Source organism: Dromaius novaehollandiae, chromosome 24, assembly GCF_036370855.1.
Source record: "Dromaius novaehollandiae isolate bDroNov1 chromosome 24, bDroNov1.hap1, whole genome shotgun sequence".
Lineage (NCBI taxonomy): Eukaryota > Metazoa > Chordata > Aves > Casuariiformes > Dromaiidae > Dromaius > Dromaius novaehollandiae.
Window position 1 is genome coordinate 6,156,524 of NC_088121.1, and position 15,025 is coordinate 6,171,548.

General features: G+C 46.5%; 1 protein-coding gene and 1 long non-coding RNA gene across 3 annotated transcripts in view; both read left to right on the forward strand.

Moving 5' to 3' along the window:
- The window catches only part of PEX14 (peroxisomal biogenesis factor 14), an 81,210-nt gene extending 77,233 nt beyond the window's left edge, over nt 1-3,977 (forward strand). For both annotated transcript variants that reach the window (XM_026095554.2, XM_064525587.1), the window contains one exon: nt 2,122-3,977. In XM_026095554.2, coding sequence (XP_025951339.1) covers nt 2,122-2,587 — 466 coding nt within the window. In that variant the 3' untranslated portion in view covers nt 2,588-3,977. The remainder of the gene's footprint in view (nt 1-2,121) is intronic.
- A 9,524-nt stretch (nt 3,978-13,501) lies between these two features.
- The window catches only part of LOC112980590 (uncharacterized), a 29,387-nt gene continuing 27,863 nt past the window's right edge, over nt 13,502-15,025 (forward strand). Inside the window, exon 1 of the long non-coding RNA XR_003258460.2 lies at nt 13,502-14,370. This is a non-coding gene — a long non-coding RNA (uncharacterized LOC112980590). The remainder of the gene's footprint in view (nt 14,371-15,025) is intronic.

A 15,025-nucleotide genomic window follows, 5' to 3' on the forward strand; every position in this document is an offset into this window, starting at 1 on the left:
TCTGACCTGTTTACAGTTAGGGCATAAGTAGAATGAAAAGAATCATACTTCAGTAGAGTCTATATCTCTCCATTGGCTAGCTCAGGTATAGACATCTTATACTGTAGATGAGGCAATATAAATCCCACCCTGGGGGAAAGTCATAAGAACAGGGATCAGATATCAATTCTTATGAAAATTCTTTTTTCCTAGAACATATCTCAGAGTTTATTTAGCTTTTCAGCTATTGATCCTTTCACTCTGATATGACTCCCTTGCCTCCTTCTACACATGACTAGGTCTTCTCATGTTATCTGTTTCCTAAGATGTGGACTTCAAAGATAGATTTCAGATTGGACTAAATATGTTCTGAATCTAAACAGGTGTGCTTTTCAGAAGTCTGAAAAGTGTATTGGCTTTTAACATTCTTTTAAATTCTCCCTACCCCTCCTGTTCCCATTAGAAGTCATGGTAGAAAGCTTTGGGTGACTGAGATCACATATTCAGTTGCCATCTGTTAAGTTAGTTCATACTAGCATCACTGCTGGGGAGAGAGCACTAGTTAATGATGCCTCTTCAGCAATGGGAAAGTTGTTCAGAGATTACAGACCTGTTCATCTCGTTAGGCCTCTACCTGTGAGGCTGGAGGAGGAGCAAACACAGAGGCCTACCTGTCCTTTGTCTTTTTGTTGAGGAGAGTTTCATCTTTGATTTATAGACACAAAATCTTTCAGCTGTCTACTGCTGGCCAGCAGCAGGGGGAGAGCAGCTTCCCAGAGTGGGAAAGAGGAAGGGGCTGTCATTAGGGAAAAATCACTATTTTATGCAGCTGGGGGATAAATGCTTTTAGGAAAAAGAAAAGTATTTCTTTGTTTGTTTTACAAAAAGGCAAATGTTTCTGCAGTGTGCAGGTGGCAGCAACACTGGAGCCAAGAAAGTCTCCAAATTGAATTTCTTGGTAGCATTTATGATACTGGTTGAATAATGCAGACATTAGCTTGTTTGCACTCACAGGAGATGGAGATTAGAATAGCAGAGTTCCTCCATGGCTAGTGGTGGCAGCAGAGATAGAGAGATGAGTGCAACTACTATTCTTAGTTCAGTCTAAGAAAGTGAAATCTATTGTGTTTGAGTGCTCACTGCCCGAGAGCAACCAGCTTTCTTGGTCTGTTCTAGTCTTGTTCTTGGCACTAGCCAGTTCCTAAGGGGCATGTGAACTCCCTCTCGCACAGCATCCTCTTCAGAGCTTGATCAGATAAGTCTTCACACTCCCACTTCCCACATGCACAAGCAAGGATTGTGTTTGCATGGGAAATACCAGATCAGACACTCTTTTTGCTCTGTTATTCATGACTGATGACTTTCTGAAGGTACCAGTGCTCCCTGCTGCACTTGTATTTGTCCTCTTTGGTACTTGGATTCTCCTTTTAGGGCTGGGCATTAATCTGGTGCTATCAAATCTTTAAAGCCCACCTGGAGAGGACTCACTGAGGACAGAACAGCCAGCTCCTCAGCTGGTGCAAACTAGTATGACTGCATTCAAATCAGGGAAGCTGAGCCAGTTTGCAGCAGCCAAGGTCTGGCCCAAACATGTGAAGTGCATGCTGGGACTAGGAGTTAGGCTCTGGATTGTAATGAGCCAGCATGCGATAGCTGTGTATCACAGTGGAGATGAGAGCCAGATGGTGAAATTCCTTGGCTCAGACCTGAGGGCCTAATGCCTCTGACTTTTTGCTCCAGTGGGAATTTTCTTTACCAATTAATTAGTGATTGTTTTATAAAGGGATATTGAACACCCCTATCTTTCCAGAGGGCAGCATTCCTGAGTGCCAGCTTAGTCTGTGAAATTGCCAAACCAGATCATTTCAGCACTTCAGATTGCCCAGCTGTGTGCACGCAGCTTTTCCCTTGTGTGTAGGCTCAATTACTGGGTGCCTGTAAAGCACTTTGAGATGCTGGCTGAAGAAGTGAAGTGGCCTTGGTTTTATTTGTTTATGACAAAGGAGACTTGCAATTTCAGTCCTGCTTTACGTGATTCCCCCAGTACAAATGCCACCCTTCTCTCTAATGATAACCCCCTCAGTGTTTTTAATAAAAGCCCCTTTCTCTCCTTTTCTTCTCCCCCACCCCCCGCCCCCCAAGGAGGCAGTTCCCTCCCTCCCCTTCGGCTCCTAAGATCCCGTCATGGCAGATCCCAGTGAAACCAAGCTCACCCTCCAACCCTATTGCTGCCAACCATAACAGCAGCAGTGACATCTCGCCTGTGAGCAATGAGTCTGCTACCTCATCACCAGTCAAGGAGAATCACAGCCCTGAGGGTTCGAAGGTCAGCTGCCATTTGCTGAGCACAGAGGAGGGCAACAAGGCTGTGATTGACGTCAAGAGCCAAGTGCGGATGGAGGTGCAGGGTGAGGAGGAGAAAAGGGAAAGCAAAAGGAATGAAGAGGAGGAAGAAGACGATGAGGATGATGACGTGAGCCACGTGGATGAGGAGGAATGTCTGGGTGTCCAGACTGAGGACCGGCGAGGAGGAGATGGGCAGATTAACGAGCAAGTGGAAAAGCTACGAAGACCTGAAGGGGCCAGCAATGAGAATGAGATTGACTAAGGCACCCTGGCTTCTTCCTCAGCTGCTGTATATCTTCCCTAGCCTCCTGCACTGTCCCTGGTGCCTCTCCCATTTTGTGGAGAGAAGTGCTCCCATCCCCTCCAGTGATTCTTCCGTGATTGACCTTGAATACGGTCATAATTGCCCAGCGAACAAGGTGGGCCCTGTTTCACCACAGGGCTGTGCAGCATTGCAGTGGTTGCTTCTTCCCTCCCAGTCCCACCTTCTCCCCATGACCTGGGGTCACTGCATAGGCTGGAAGACCAATCGCCTTACCATGCTCCACAGCTACAGAAATAAGTCATCTTACAAAAACATCCAGCATCTCTCCTGAAGTGGTCAGCCTCTTCACTGCATCGTAGAGTCCTTCTATTCAGTCTCAGAAACCAGTCAGTCCTGAGCTATTCTATTTCACAAGCCTTTAATCCCACAAAAGTCCTGAACCAGTTCTCTCTGTTTTCCAAAATAACCCTCTGTTTTATTTCTCAAACTAATTGATGTTCCATCTCCAAATCAGAAAGTTTTAACCCTGAATTCCTCACTAGAGCTCACTCTCAGCCACCTACTTCCAAGCCTTATGTCAAGCCTCAAATTCCTGAAACTACCCAGCATTTAAAAACACTAAATTTCTTGTGGGGTCCAAAGAACGTTATTCCCACCCCACATGCTCCCTTCCACTCATCAAAGTGGCCTCTTGCTAGGGATCCAAGTCCAAGTTTCACGGCCACAGGAAAATGCATGAGAACAGGTGGCTTTGTTACCAATTGCTCCCCAGTGAAAGAAGGCTTTGAAAGATGACCCCACTCATCCCAATTATTACCTTTTTTCCTCCAAAGGCAAACAGAGATCACATCAGTTTTTGACATCTTAAAATTTATTTATAGCTCCCTTAAATGAATGAGGTGATATCAGATGCTGAAATAGTTGGTTAATTCTGAATCTTCACAATGGTTCTTCGCCTGTTTTTTTCCCTAAATGAGGAGAAAACCCTTCTTAAACGATCAGCTGAGACCTGCATCTGCACAATGACAGGTGCCTGCTTCAGCAAAGCCGTCTTTGCAGAAGAAAGAACAATTCCAGCTCTGAGGTACACTGCTATCCTTTCTTGCCCAGCCCAGCCTTTTTTTGCCCCATTGGGGCTATACACAGAATAAAACGGTGAATTTTGAAACCTCTCATTTGCAGCATTGTGTTCTCAGCTGGTAAAATGGTGGTGTCCAATTATTATTCACTGCATCAGAGCCTCTTAGCAGAGCAATTCCTGCAACATCTGAGTCACCCTCTCCTCACCAAGCAAGCGTGCTCGTCTGTGTGATCATGTATAGATTTAAAATATAAAATACGATTGTATATAATTGTAATAAATATGAGTTACCACTATTTAACACCAGGCTGTTACTGGATTGCTGTGGCTCTTATTCTGGGGAGAAATATGCATGCAGGGTGGTAAAGGGAGGGAAAGGGGGAGATTCCAGAAATTCAGTGCTTATAAATTGTTTTCAAGAGGGCATTTATGGTTGGTTTATGTTTCAGCTGCTCCAGTCCTAGGTTATGTCAGCAGGAGGCAGTGTACAGAATGATGTAAGTGCAATACAAAGTACAATATAAATAGCTCTAACAACACCCCAGAGCTAGGTTGCCTCTGTCATTGCATAGGGTGAGGTGGATACATCACCTTTTGAGAAAAATGCGGCTATTCTGGTCCCTTTCCTCCCAGCAGGAGGCACTGCAGGGCCCAGAAAGCAGCATCTCGCTCTGTTTCCACCCCTTGCAGCAGGAGGTGCTGAAGGGAGCGCGTGAGATATCCCACAGCCATTTCATCTTATCTACCAGCAGGGAATGCTGTGCGGTATCCCATGACTGTGCAAACCCTGCCATGTTAGTACAGAAGCCATTGAAAGGAATGGTGTACAGCAACTCGTAGCTACTGTAGTCCCATCTTTGTTCAACAGAAATATTTGGCTCCCTTCTTAAAAATGAGGGATTTACTTGATTCCTGAGTATTTGGGTGTCTGGTACACAGTGACATTTTCCTGCTCAGGGGGAGAGAAAGGGACCTTCGTATTACTGTATTTAGACCTGCTGTTGAATGTGATGATTTCTCATTCCTTAAATGGACGAATATCTTCCCCAGGAGTGAGTGAGTGTGTGTGTGTCTCTCTCTCCCTCTCCTTCTCAATCTCTCTCTCTCTCTCTGCCGTTTAACGTTCACAAAGAACGTCACGTTTAGCTAAAACGGGAAAATTTGAAAGTGTTTAAAAGCAAAGGCTTTTCTTAAGAGATGGCACTTTTCATTTCTACAAGCCAAGAATCCTTGTGAAAAGAAAACAGGACTGAATGCAGGGATGTAATGAAAAAGTATTGTCCTGCCTGTGTACATTTTATATACATAGAAGGTTTTGAAAATAGAAAGTGCCTGGACAACAGCAGTCGGTGAAATGTGGAAAATATGTTGCTGAGGTATGTGCCTTGCAGAGTGACTTACGAGGTTTACAGTACAAGCATCCCTGCGGGTTCATTTTCCCCCCCTTTTCTTCCATGTTCCCAGTGTTCAGTTCCTTTGCCTCAAGTTTTCTGGTGCAGCAGTAAAAGGCAATTTTCCTCAGCTGCCCTTTTCCCACCCTTAGTTTTTCGTTCTTACAACCTTTACCAACTGGTTACAGCTTTTTCTTTCCCTAACCTGACATGAATCCCAGCAGACTCTATCATAGCCACTGTTGCTCAAAAAGCTAACTCTCATTCTCTTGTTCCTGGTGGGGCATTTGTATACTTTGTTGAGGAAATCCAACCCATCAGCAGAGAATTTGGAAGAAGCCAGACCTCCTTACGAGCAGGTATTTTTGGAAATCATGGGTGCTGTTCCTCTCTCTTGTATCGTCTTTCTTTCCAGTATAGCAGTAGTTTTGGGGTCAGTGTTTTGGTCCTGATGAACTGTGTAGCCTGACTTCTAACTGTAATTCTTTCTTTTTTTGGCTAGAAACAAGCTTCGTAGATCAGTGCTCTGTGAAATGTTTAGCCCACTGGCCAGTAGACACTGAGGATGGCATCATATTAGCTGAAAGATGACCAGGTAGCAAACCCTTTGCCTGCAGAAAACAAAGACAGCCGCAGCAGTTACCCACTGATTGGCTTATTCAAGTAGACTGTTTTACACTGTAATCAGCCTTTGTTTTAACACAGGAAGAAGAATAAACAATGCCCAGGTTGGTGAGTTCAGTTCGTTCATAACATGGTTTCTATAGGTTCTTGATGCTGTGCAGGAAACAGGTGAAGGGAGCCTCCTCTGAACAGTGTCACTGCAGCACATTTCACTGAAACCCTGTGAACCTGTGGTCTGCCCTGTAGAGAAAGCAATGTCAGGCTGGTGCTTTCCAGTAATTTGAGGATATAAAAGCTCGCTGTTCAGTAGCCACATGAGATAAGTGGAGAACTCAAAAAATATGACAAAGTGGGAAAGGGTTAAGGAGAGATGTCTCCCGATCATCTTTGTCCAACCTTCCTCATCCCCATGATTGACGAATAAGCCCTACATGAATCTTTGACAGGAAGAATTTTTTTATTGCCTCTTGCTTGTTGGGAGTGTAACCTAACAGTATTTGGGATCAGAACAAAGGGGATGGACAGTGGGGTCCTGTGAAATCTTGCTGATCTTCTGCATGACATTTTCCAAGGTATTTTACTTATAGTGTGCCTCAGTTTCCTCATGTGAGGGTAAAAAATATTGGCCAGTAACTACTGAGATGTGACGAAGACAAGTTGCAGAGAAAGCAGATTTTGGAAACCAGATTTGTTGCTAGGTCCTGCAGCTCACACCAAAAATCCCCAGCCCCTCTTAACTGATGTGTCCAGGAGTAAGACCAGTGCAAGGCTGCAGCACACCACCCAGCTGCAGCCCCTCTCCCCTGATTGTCTGGCTCCTGATGGCCTGGACTGCACAGCTGTGTGAGAGGAGCTGCATGACCTTCCTGGAGCAGCCTCTTCATCTCTGCCTGTGTTGACTGGTCAGCAAGCTTGCCCTGGCTTGGAGGCAGCCATTTTAGACCTGGTCTTTCCTTGTTGCAGCTCAGCTTCTTCTGGCATGTAAGTGCTTTTTAATACATATGTTCTCTCTCGCTTTTGTTTCCAATAGCGGTGGGGGAACTGGCTGTGTTTCCAGTGGTTACCTCACCCTGGTCAGGGGTTTTGTTGTTGCCGGAGGGGCTACCCTGATGCGTAATGGTGGAGGGAAGCGTGGTGCATGCTGGGCTGCCCTCTCAGTGAGAGAGGGGGCTGTGTTGGAGCTGCAAAAAACCCAGTCTGTGCCTGCTCTGGTGCTCCCATTTGCAGTGCCTGACACAGAAATGGAGGCTGCCTTTGCCTTTCCTTTGTGGGGGAGTGGGTCCCTTGGGGGAAGTGAAGGCTTGGCAGCAAGCCTGGTGTAGTTTTGCGGGGCAAATCTGATCTCAGTGCCTGACTAGACCTTCCACACCCAGCAGCTTGTGGAGTTCCTGCGTGCTGTTGCCTTACACTCAGCACAAATTGTATGCAGTGGTGGCCCTGTGCACCAAAAACAAGATACCAGGCTGGAGCTGAGTGACTTCCAGGCAGGACTGGAGCTCTACTTTGTTGGGTGGTATGCAAGTGCCAAGCAAGAGACAGGCTTTGCCTCAAGTGATGGAGAACATAAATATAGCAATGCTGGGAGGTGAAACAGGGGCAATGATTCACCTGAGGGTACGAGAGGGAGCTTCCCAGCTTTCTTCATTCTCCTTTTACCCTCTTATGTCTTATGCTGCTTACACAGAAGTTAGTCCCCGTAAGGCTAACTTTAGAGCTGTGTCCACCTGTTACGCTGTTGCAAGGCTGGCCCTTACCACTACCTGTGCTGTCAAAAGTGAAACGAAGTAATGGAAATGTACCCAAGCTGCATGTGGGGGGAGCAGGGGACAGAGAGGATGGAAGGCATGACCCAACTCCTTGATTTGCTGTGCAGTAGAAGCTCTGAACTGCGCACTTGTAGACTGAGGGGCTGGCATGGTCTCTCCCAGCTCAGGGAAAAAAACAATCCCATCCCCAAAAGGGAGCGAGCACTAACCTAATAAAGGCACCAGCTGGACGAAGGGAAAACCAGCTCTTCGTCAAAAAAAAAAAAAAAAAACCCTCCTTTCATTAGAAAAATAATATATTTCATCCAAATAAGGTAAAAATATTTGAAATGGGGCAGAAGTGAGCACTAGGCAGCATCTGTCAGGCCCTTTCTGGAAAGGGGAAGATTATTAAACTCAATTACAATTTATTTTTGTAAAGTGTCTTTCAGACTAAAAATCTCCCCAAATGCTTTGCAAGCACTGCTCAGGGGTTACTTTACAATATGGAGCATCTTAGAAGAACACCCCCAGTTTCCCCCCAGGCTCCACTTTTCTACATCTGCTGGAGGATTTAACCCTTTAGGATTTTTTTATTCTGAATTTGTGCAAATAGCAAGAGATCTTTTATGGCCACAAAAACATGTCTGAAGGGGTGGGGGGTGGGGATTGGACTACTTATTCTTTTCTGGTTTAGATAAAATAGTTGCTTTTCTCTAGGACTATGTCTCCTGACTGAGGAGGTGATTGGCTGGGTAGGTGTGATTAAGAGCATCTAGAAGTACAACTGGCTTATTCGTTGCCCATTTTTCTTTTTGTGCCTGTCACTTTGCCAGCCTGCTTGTCTGTCTCTCGGTCACTTTGTCTGCTTGGCATGTCTGTTTCGTACAGCATCCCTGTTGTCGGTTTGTCTGTCTTCCGTTATGCCTGTCTGCCTCCTAATGCCCCTTCCCTTTTTCTCTCTAGCACTGCAGAAACAGACTGCTTGCAACTTTATCCCCCTGCTTCTGTAAGCCCATACTGAGGTTTTACCTATGTGGAGCCAGAGTAACACCTCTTTAAAATTAATTTCTTTAACTGACTTAATTAAACTAGAGCAAATTCTTGGGTAGATGTTCTTCCGTCTCTTTGAATGAACTTGTCTTAGATAAAGCAGTTTAAACTGAAGTATGTGCATACACAAAAGGCTATGTGCTAAATTGCTGCAACTTTCCTATGTCGATGAACTTTCTTTGCTTCCTGCCCTCTTACAGTATCAACAGCAGATTTCATCTCTGCATGCCTGTTTGCCAGCTTACTTCTATGTTTTTTGTATCCCTTCCTTGTTGTACAGTAATATTAGCTCTTCCATCACTGCAGACAGTAAATTTTGGGTGCAAGGTGAAGGACGGGGTGCCTTCTTGCTTTGCGATCTTTTCCATCCCCCAGAAACAGCCAGGTGCAGCCTAACATCTAGCCTGGAACTGGAGCCTCGTTTTCCCCAACTCTTTATTTGACAGAGAAAAAGGAAAAAAAAGAAAGAAAAAAAAGAGAGACTGAGTCTGATAACCTGCATAAAACACAGGAAAACTCTAGCAAGCGTAGTGAGTGCCTGCGGCAGTGGGCTGCTGCCCCTTTGCACTTCTGTGGAGGGATGGGGAGTCGCTGCGGCGGTGAGCTCTCGGGTGTGCTGGCTGAGGGGACTCACCTCTGGGGCAGGCACCCTCGCTAGCGCTTGTGGCGTGGACCTCTGGCCACAGGCCAGAGTTGGTTCCCCTGCATCTTGTGAGCGTACCGGGCTCTTCCTGAGATGTGACTGCAAGGTTAGTGTCTGGTAGCTGGATGAACTTGCTTTCCTTGTGAGGGGCTCTATGACCTGCTTTGGCCACAGATCAGATGGCTTCATTTTATCCTCTTCTTTAGTATTTCAGGCTGCAGAGCTCTGAAGTTCAGGCACAGCTTGGTTCTAGTCTGGGACCACACAAGGGTCCTAGGGGCTGCCTGGTGACAGCAAGGGCTTGGGACAAATGCCATTGGTAGCTGGCTTCACAGAGCGAGCACAAGGCAGCTCCCTGTCCTGTGGGAAGGGAAGGGGGCAGGGAAAGGCTCCTTAGTCTGCCTGTCAGATAAATCTTTGTCTGTTTACTTAAATCCTCAGTGTTTCTTCATTTGTTTGTTTAAAAGTTTCCCTGCCAAAAAAGAGCAAAAGGAAGGAGGGAAGCTGCCTCCTTTGGCTGCCCCTCCTTGGCCAGGATGGGGCTGGGGCACTTCAAGGGCAGGAGCAGGAGCAGGACTAGGAGCCAGAGCACCCTGCCTCCCCAGGGCAAGGTGAAGGGATCAGCCTCCGAAGAGGGCCTCCTTCCTAGCTTCTAAGCAAATGCATAGAAAATCAGAGGCCCTGGTAAAGGAGGTGCATGTTGGGGGTTCTCATGGGCCCCCTTCTTGCCCCAGGGCTTACAAGAAGAACTTGTCACCCCCTTGAACACCCACAGTACTTACAAATGCTGTTTAGTGCCTTTGTCCCCACTTTGCACCCCCACCCCCCCTTTTTATAGAGATTGTTCCCTCCAGAGTTAGGTGCTGTCAGCTTTCAGCTACTGGTGAAGTTTGTTCAAGAGAGCAGAGACCACAAAAGCAGGGACTCCCTGCCGAAGTGTTGTGTTTAGGTGCGTGATAGTGTCTGTAAGAGAGAGACTAAAAAGCATCTTGATTATCCTAACGTGTTGCATGTATGTATAACTGTAGAGCCTCCTGCACAGTCTGCTTAAAAAATAGATTAGTGTGTACATTTCCTCTCCCCCAGTGTGTGAGACACAAGAGAAAGTACACAAAAAAAGTCGTGTGCACATGAAAAAGCATGTAAGTATGTCATCATGTGCCCTCAGAATAGCTGGCTTATGGATACCTGTAAAATACAGCAGGTAGACTAGACACTGCATATGCAGTTCCCTCACATGCTAGTGTGTGCTTTCACCCAGACTGGCATACTGCCCTTGTCCCCATGTATGTGTTATACAAATGTGTATATTTTACTGTAAGTATGTATGTGCAAGACTTGTCTACAGGTATATTCATTCATGCTCTTGCTCTTTCAAAGTTTGGTCGAATAAGTTCTGTCTTAATTTTTAGAGAAAAACAGAACTTTATTCATCTGTGCGTGTATGTGTACGTAGGTGTGTGTGTATGTACGTAGGTATGCGCGTGTGTGAAACTTCTAAAACATTCCCTGCAACCTGTTTAGAATAGGTACAAGCTCCTAATTGACTTTCAGAGAAGGCTTTAAAGTTCATGTTCCCGTTGAAGGTGATTTGAGATTTTATTATAATGTTTTAAAGCTTCAGTCTTCTGTGGCATGCAGGTTGGAAGTTGGGGAAGGGAGAGATTTGGCTAGTTCCTCCTCTTCTCTCTTCCGCAATAGCTTTTTCTTTAAAAGGGCTTCCAATGTGCTTTAAAAGAGGCACCTGCAAGTTCTGTGTGAACATGCTTTTGTGGCTGAGTGCAGAAGTGTAAGTGCAAAATTCAGCTGTGACACCAGCGGTTGATGCAGTCCGTATGTACCATGTGGCAGGGCTGGTGGGGCAGAACCTTACCCCTGAAAAGGGTTTGTGCAGAACTGTGAGGGGAGTTTCAGAGATTGCTTGTGAAGGTCTTAGCTGTTAAATGTTTGGTCAAAACTCTTCCTTGTCCTTCACTTCTTGTCATAATCTTTCTCCCTTGCTTTGGATTATTATATCCAGTGCTCAGTGAAAAAAAAATTTCCATGAAGTCTTGAGGAATGTAATATCAATTTGCTAGTTATTATCTATTAAAGGCTGGTTTCTATCCTAGCTCCCATATGTGGGCAGCATAGCATGGACAGTACCAAAAAGTTGACTCCATTTTTCCCCCCCCCTTCTCTGTTATGTGACCTATTTTTTTTCTCTCTCTTTTCTTGTCCTGTTATAGGGAGGAGGCCAAGTTAGAATAACACTTGCTAGTCTTCTGAGAGAACTGGGATTTTCCAATCCTGCCATCCTATCAGAGAGGGATGTCCCACTTCCTCAATAGTAGGTTGAGCTGCAGCAACACATACGTAGTTCCCCTTTCCTGCTCTATGGGTTCTCCTGCCATCAGACTCCCATGGGCTCCCAAGCCTGACTCGTGACCCAGGGACTCAACCACTGCTCTTCTACACTAAAATCCTGCTCAGTTCCAAATTTGTCTAGTCTAGAGGCATGAAGGTAGGCTTATTTAACAGATCTATTTCCTTTGCAAGTCTCCAGGCCTTTCTTTATGTTGGCATGCCTTAGGAATCGCATGTCGAGCTTTGGTTCTTGCAGGTTGTAAGTTATCCCTAGTGTGCGTTGTGTGTCCTAACAGCTTGCTCTTCTTTTGTACCAGGAAGCGTCAGGGCCCTGAATTTGCTTCTGCCTGGGTGTAGGAGGCATTCTGTTGCCCGAGCGAATATCCTCCCAAAACAGAATATGTTTTACTGCATTTTGTACTCAGCTGAGCAAGCTGTGAGGAGAATTCCTCTGGACACTTGCACCAGCTCCTCACACCTGATGGTGTGGCTCAGGGTAACTGCTGGCCCTGGCACCGGCTGCTCTGCGTTCTGGTCTTCACAGCTAGCTCCCTGTGAGATGGTATGTGCTGCTGGGGGTGACTAAAGAGGAGCTGGGATCTGATGAAGACTTGTAAGAAAGATTCCTGTAAACTACATCTTCTTGTACAATGTAAAAACTGTTCCTTGCAGGACTGAGGCATAAGGAGAGGTGTAACCCAAAGTATTATTTTTTCTAATCACTGTAAGTCGCTATAAATACTGTTCCTAGACTGTCTGTGACAAGCAGTTGGACTAATAGTCACAATCATCTTCTTGTGCCTCCATAATGGCCATTACCCTTATTTTAGGCCAACACTGATACTCTGTCTTCTGTATTTCTGTCATTGCTGGCCCTTACGGCCTTGGCAAGGGCAGTTCTCTGTGTGCTAGGGCTGCAGTGGGCATGTTTGGATAATGACATCTAAAGAGCAAGATGACTGGAAGCAGTGGCAGAACCATCTGGTCTCCCATTCTGTGTCCTCGAATACCTTGAATGCTTCTTTATGATTGAGGGGAATGAACTTTTGCTGTCTCTATTGGATTAAAGTCTGTGAATTGTTTGGAAAGGGGAAAGCAGTCCTCTCTGTTTGAGTTGCACGTCTGGGCTGGTGCCAAAGGATACACCCTTTGTGGATGCCTATGTTAGCGGTTGCTGCACAAGACTTGGTAGTGTGCTGAAAAGCACTATGTAGATACCCAGCGTCATGCGTGATCCAGGCAGTGTAGTGCTGTGCATATGTATGCATGTATGTGCAACTGTAGGGTCCTGCACTCACAGAAATGCTGCTACAGGGATAGGCTTGATATACTCAGTGTAATAGCAGCAGGAACTGGCCAGTTTTTCTCCTGGCTTTAAAACAGGCAGCCTCCCTGGGTGGCTGCTGCTTTCCCTCTTCCTCCCCATGGCTCACGAAGTGCAGGACCTGGATGCAGAGCTGCGGATGCAGAACTGCAGTGTCACCAGTTGCGAGCGTTTGGAATGAATGCAGCAGTAAGGCTTTGATTTGTTCAACTTGCTGCTTCTCCCATAACATAGTCATTCTTCTATTTAAGTGCAGTGAGAGTTCCACAGAAAGCAGGCAAGTTCCAGCAAGAGCTTTCAAGCACTGAGTTGTGTTGTTCCCCTCCCGGAAACACAGTGATGTAAATATCCCTTGTGCTGTGGGCAGAGCTCCAGTGAGAACAAACCTCTGTGCTCCAAGGTCGGATTAGGAGCATGTTCAGATAATGACATCTGAAAACAGGATGGCTGGGAGCTGCAGCAGAGCAACCAGGGGCTTTGAAAGAGAGAGAAGTCTAATCCTCTCTGCTAATAAGGAGGTGACTGCTGCCAAGGCATCGGGCTTGGCAAGCTCTGCTTTGCTGCTTCTGGGTTCTCTGACGGATGGCAGGAAAGACAGCGAGGTGCAAACACCTGGCTGCTTAGAGATGGTGGGGAAATGCAAAGCAGGAAGGGTTTCCTTTTGTTTCTTTGGGCACAAAAAGAGCATCACCATTGCTCCCCCCCCCCCCCAACCCCCTTCTCCCCCGCAGCAATTCTGTGGAAAAGGCACCAGAGCAGTGTTGTAGGCCAGGCCAGCTTGAAGGAGGAGCAGCTTGTCTGGCATTGCAGTGGCTGTGAATGAGGCTACGAGGGGAAGGATGCCCTGACAGGCATATCCTGGCTGTTGGTGTGGGACCCACTGCATTTCCAGGGCACTCAGGCCGGCCTTTCAAGGCAGGCAGCTGGTCTGTGTGTGGCCCTTATGCCTCAGCGGTGACAGACCAGTATTCGCATGGGGTGCAGGAGGGGGCAGTCAGCTCAGAAGGAGCTCCGGGCAAATTTATGTCTCAATACATGCAGAGATTAGCGCAGGGAACACTAGGATGTGAGCCCACAATGTACTTCCCTTCAGGAGTGAGTACTCAGGTGCATGCCGTTCCCTGGAAGGTGACATGAGGGTGCTTTAGAGCACCTGATGTGCTGTGAACACATGCTTGTTCTTCAAGGTAACTTGTTCACTGTCTCATAAAAAGGCATATATTGCCTGTCCCGTCTGCCACTTTCAGAGCAGAGAGGAGACCTGGCGATGAAAGCATGTTCTAGACCTTCCTCTGGTGTGGAAAGGCACAGGCCTGGCGTGAATGTCCGGTAGGAGTATGGTGGGAACAAGCTATATTGGGTATCCAGTGGTCTTATCTGAACTATTGTTTCTTTACAGTCAGCACTCACAGCTGCCAGATCAGCTGCACCAATGCAGTGTTACACTGTACAGTGGATGTCAGGATGCCTTCTTGCCTGAAAAAGACTTTCTCACCCCAAACAGCAGTCGTCGTATTCTGCAAGCGCGCATGGTATATACGTATTTCTGCAGCAGAAGTTACAGGATGGCCAGGTAAGGAATGCTTTCGCTCAGATGTGCGTTCGATGCCTGGCATACTGTTCTATGTGTTCTTGCTAATTGCTATCACAGTATATGGCTTCAACATGGTGTTTTAGTGGCTCTTAGTGTTCTTTGACATCTGACATACGAGCTCCACTTTCTGACAGTCCTCCCAGCCCCATCCTTATCCCTTCCATGCAGAAGTCAGGTTTCCTTGTCTGTTTTGTTAGGCAGGTATCCAAACTTAGCTGAAGCTGATGAAAGACATCTATTCATGTAGTGGGGTTTGAATGTACTTGTAAGGTTTCATGTGGGGTACAGCGAGCACAATTCCAGAGCACATCCCATTCACTACTAAGTTTGCAGGCCAAGGTAGGTGGGGGGAAGTGAAAACTCAAGCAGTCACATCTGTAGTTTCAGGTCCCAGTTTAGCAAACCGTGAAGGTACGAGCATCATGTCTGTCAGAGGCCCCAGTGAACACTTCAAATAAAATTATAGAGCTGCCTGAAAGGTTTGCGAGGCCAGAGTCCATACGAACAGGACTCAGTTCCTTTTGCAGTTCTCATCACAGCACTAGTCCTGAACCATGGGTGCAGGGTGCTTACTAGCCATCTGCTGCCTTAAAGGCCCTAACTGCTCCAAGACTTGTTAGATCTTTAAAAAATA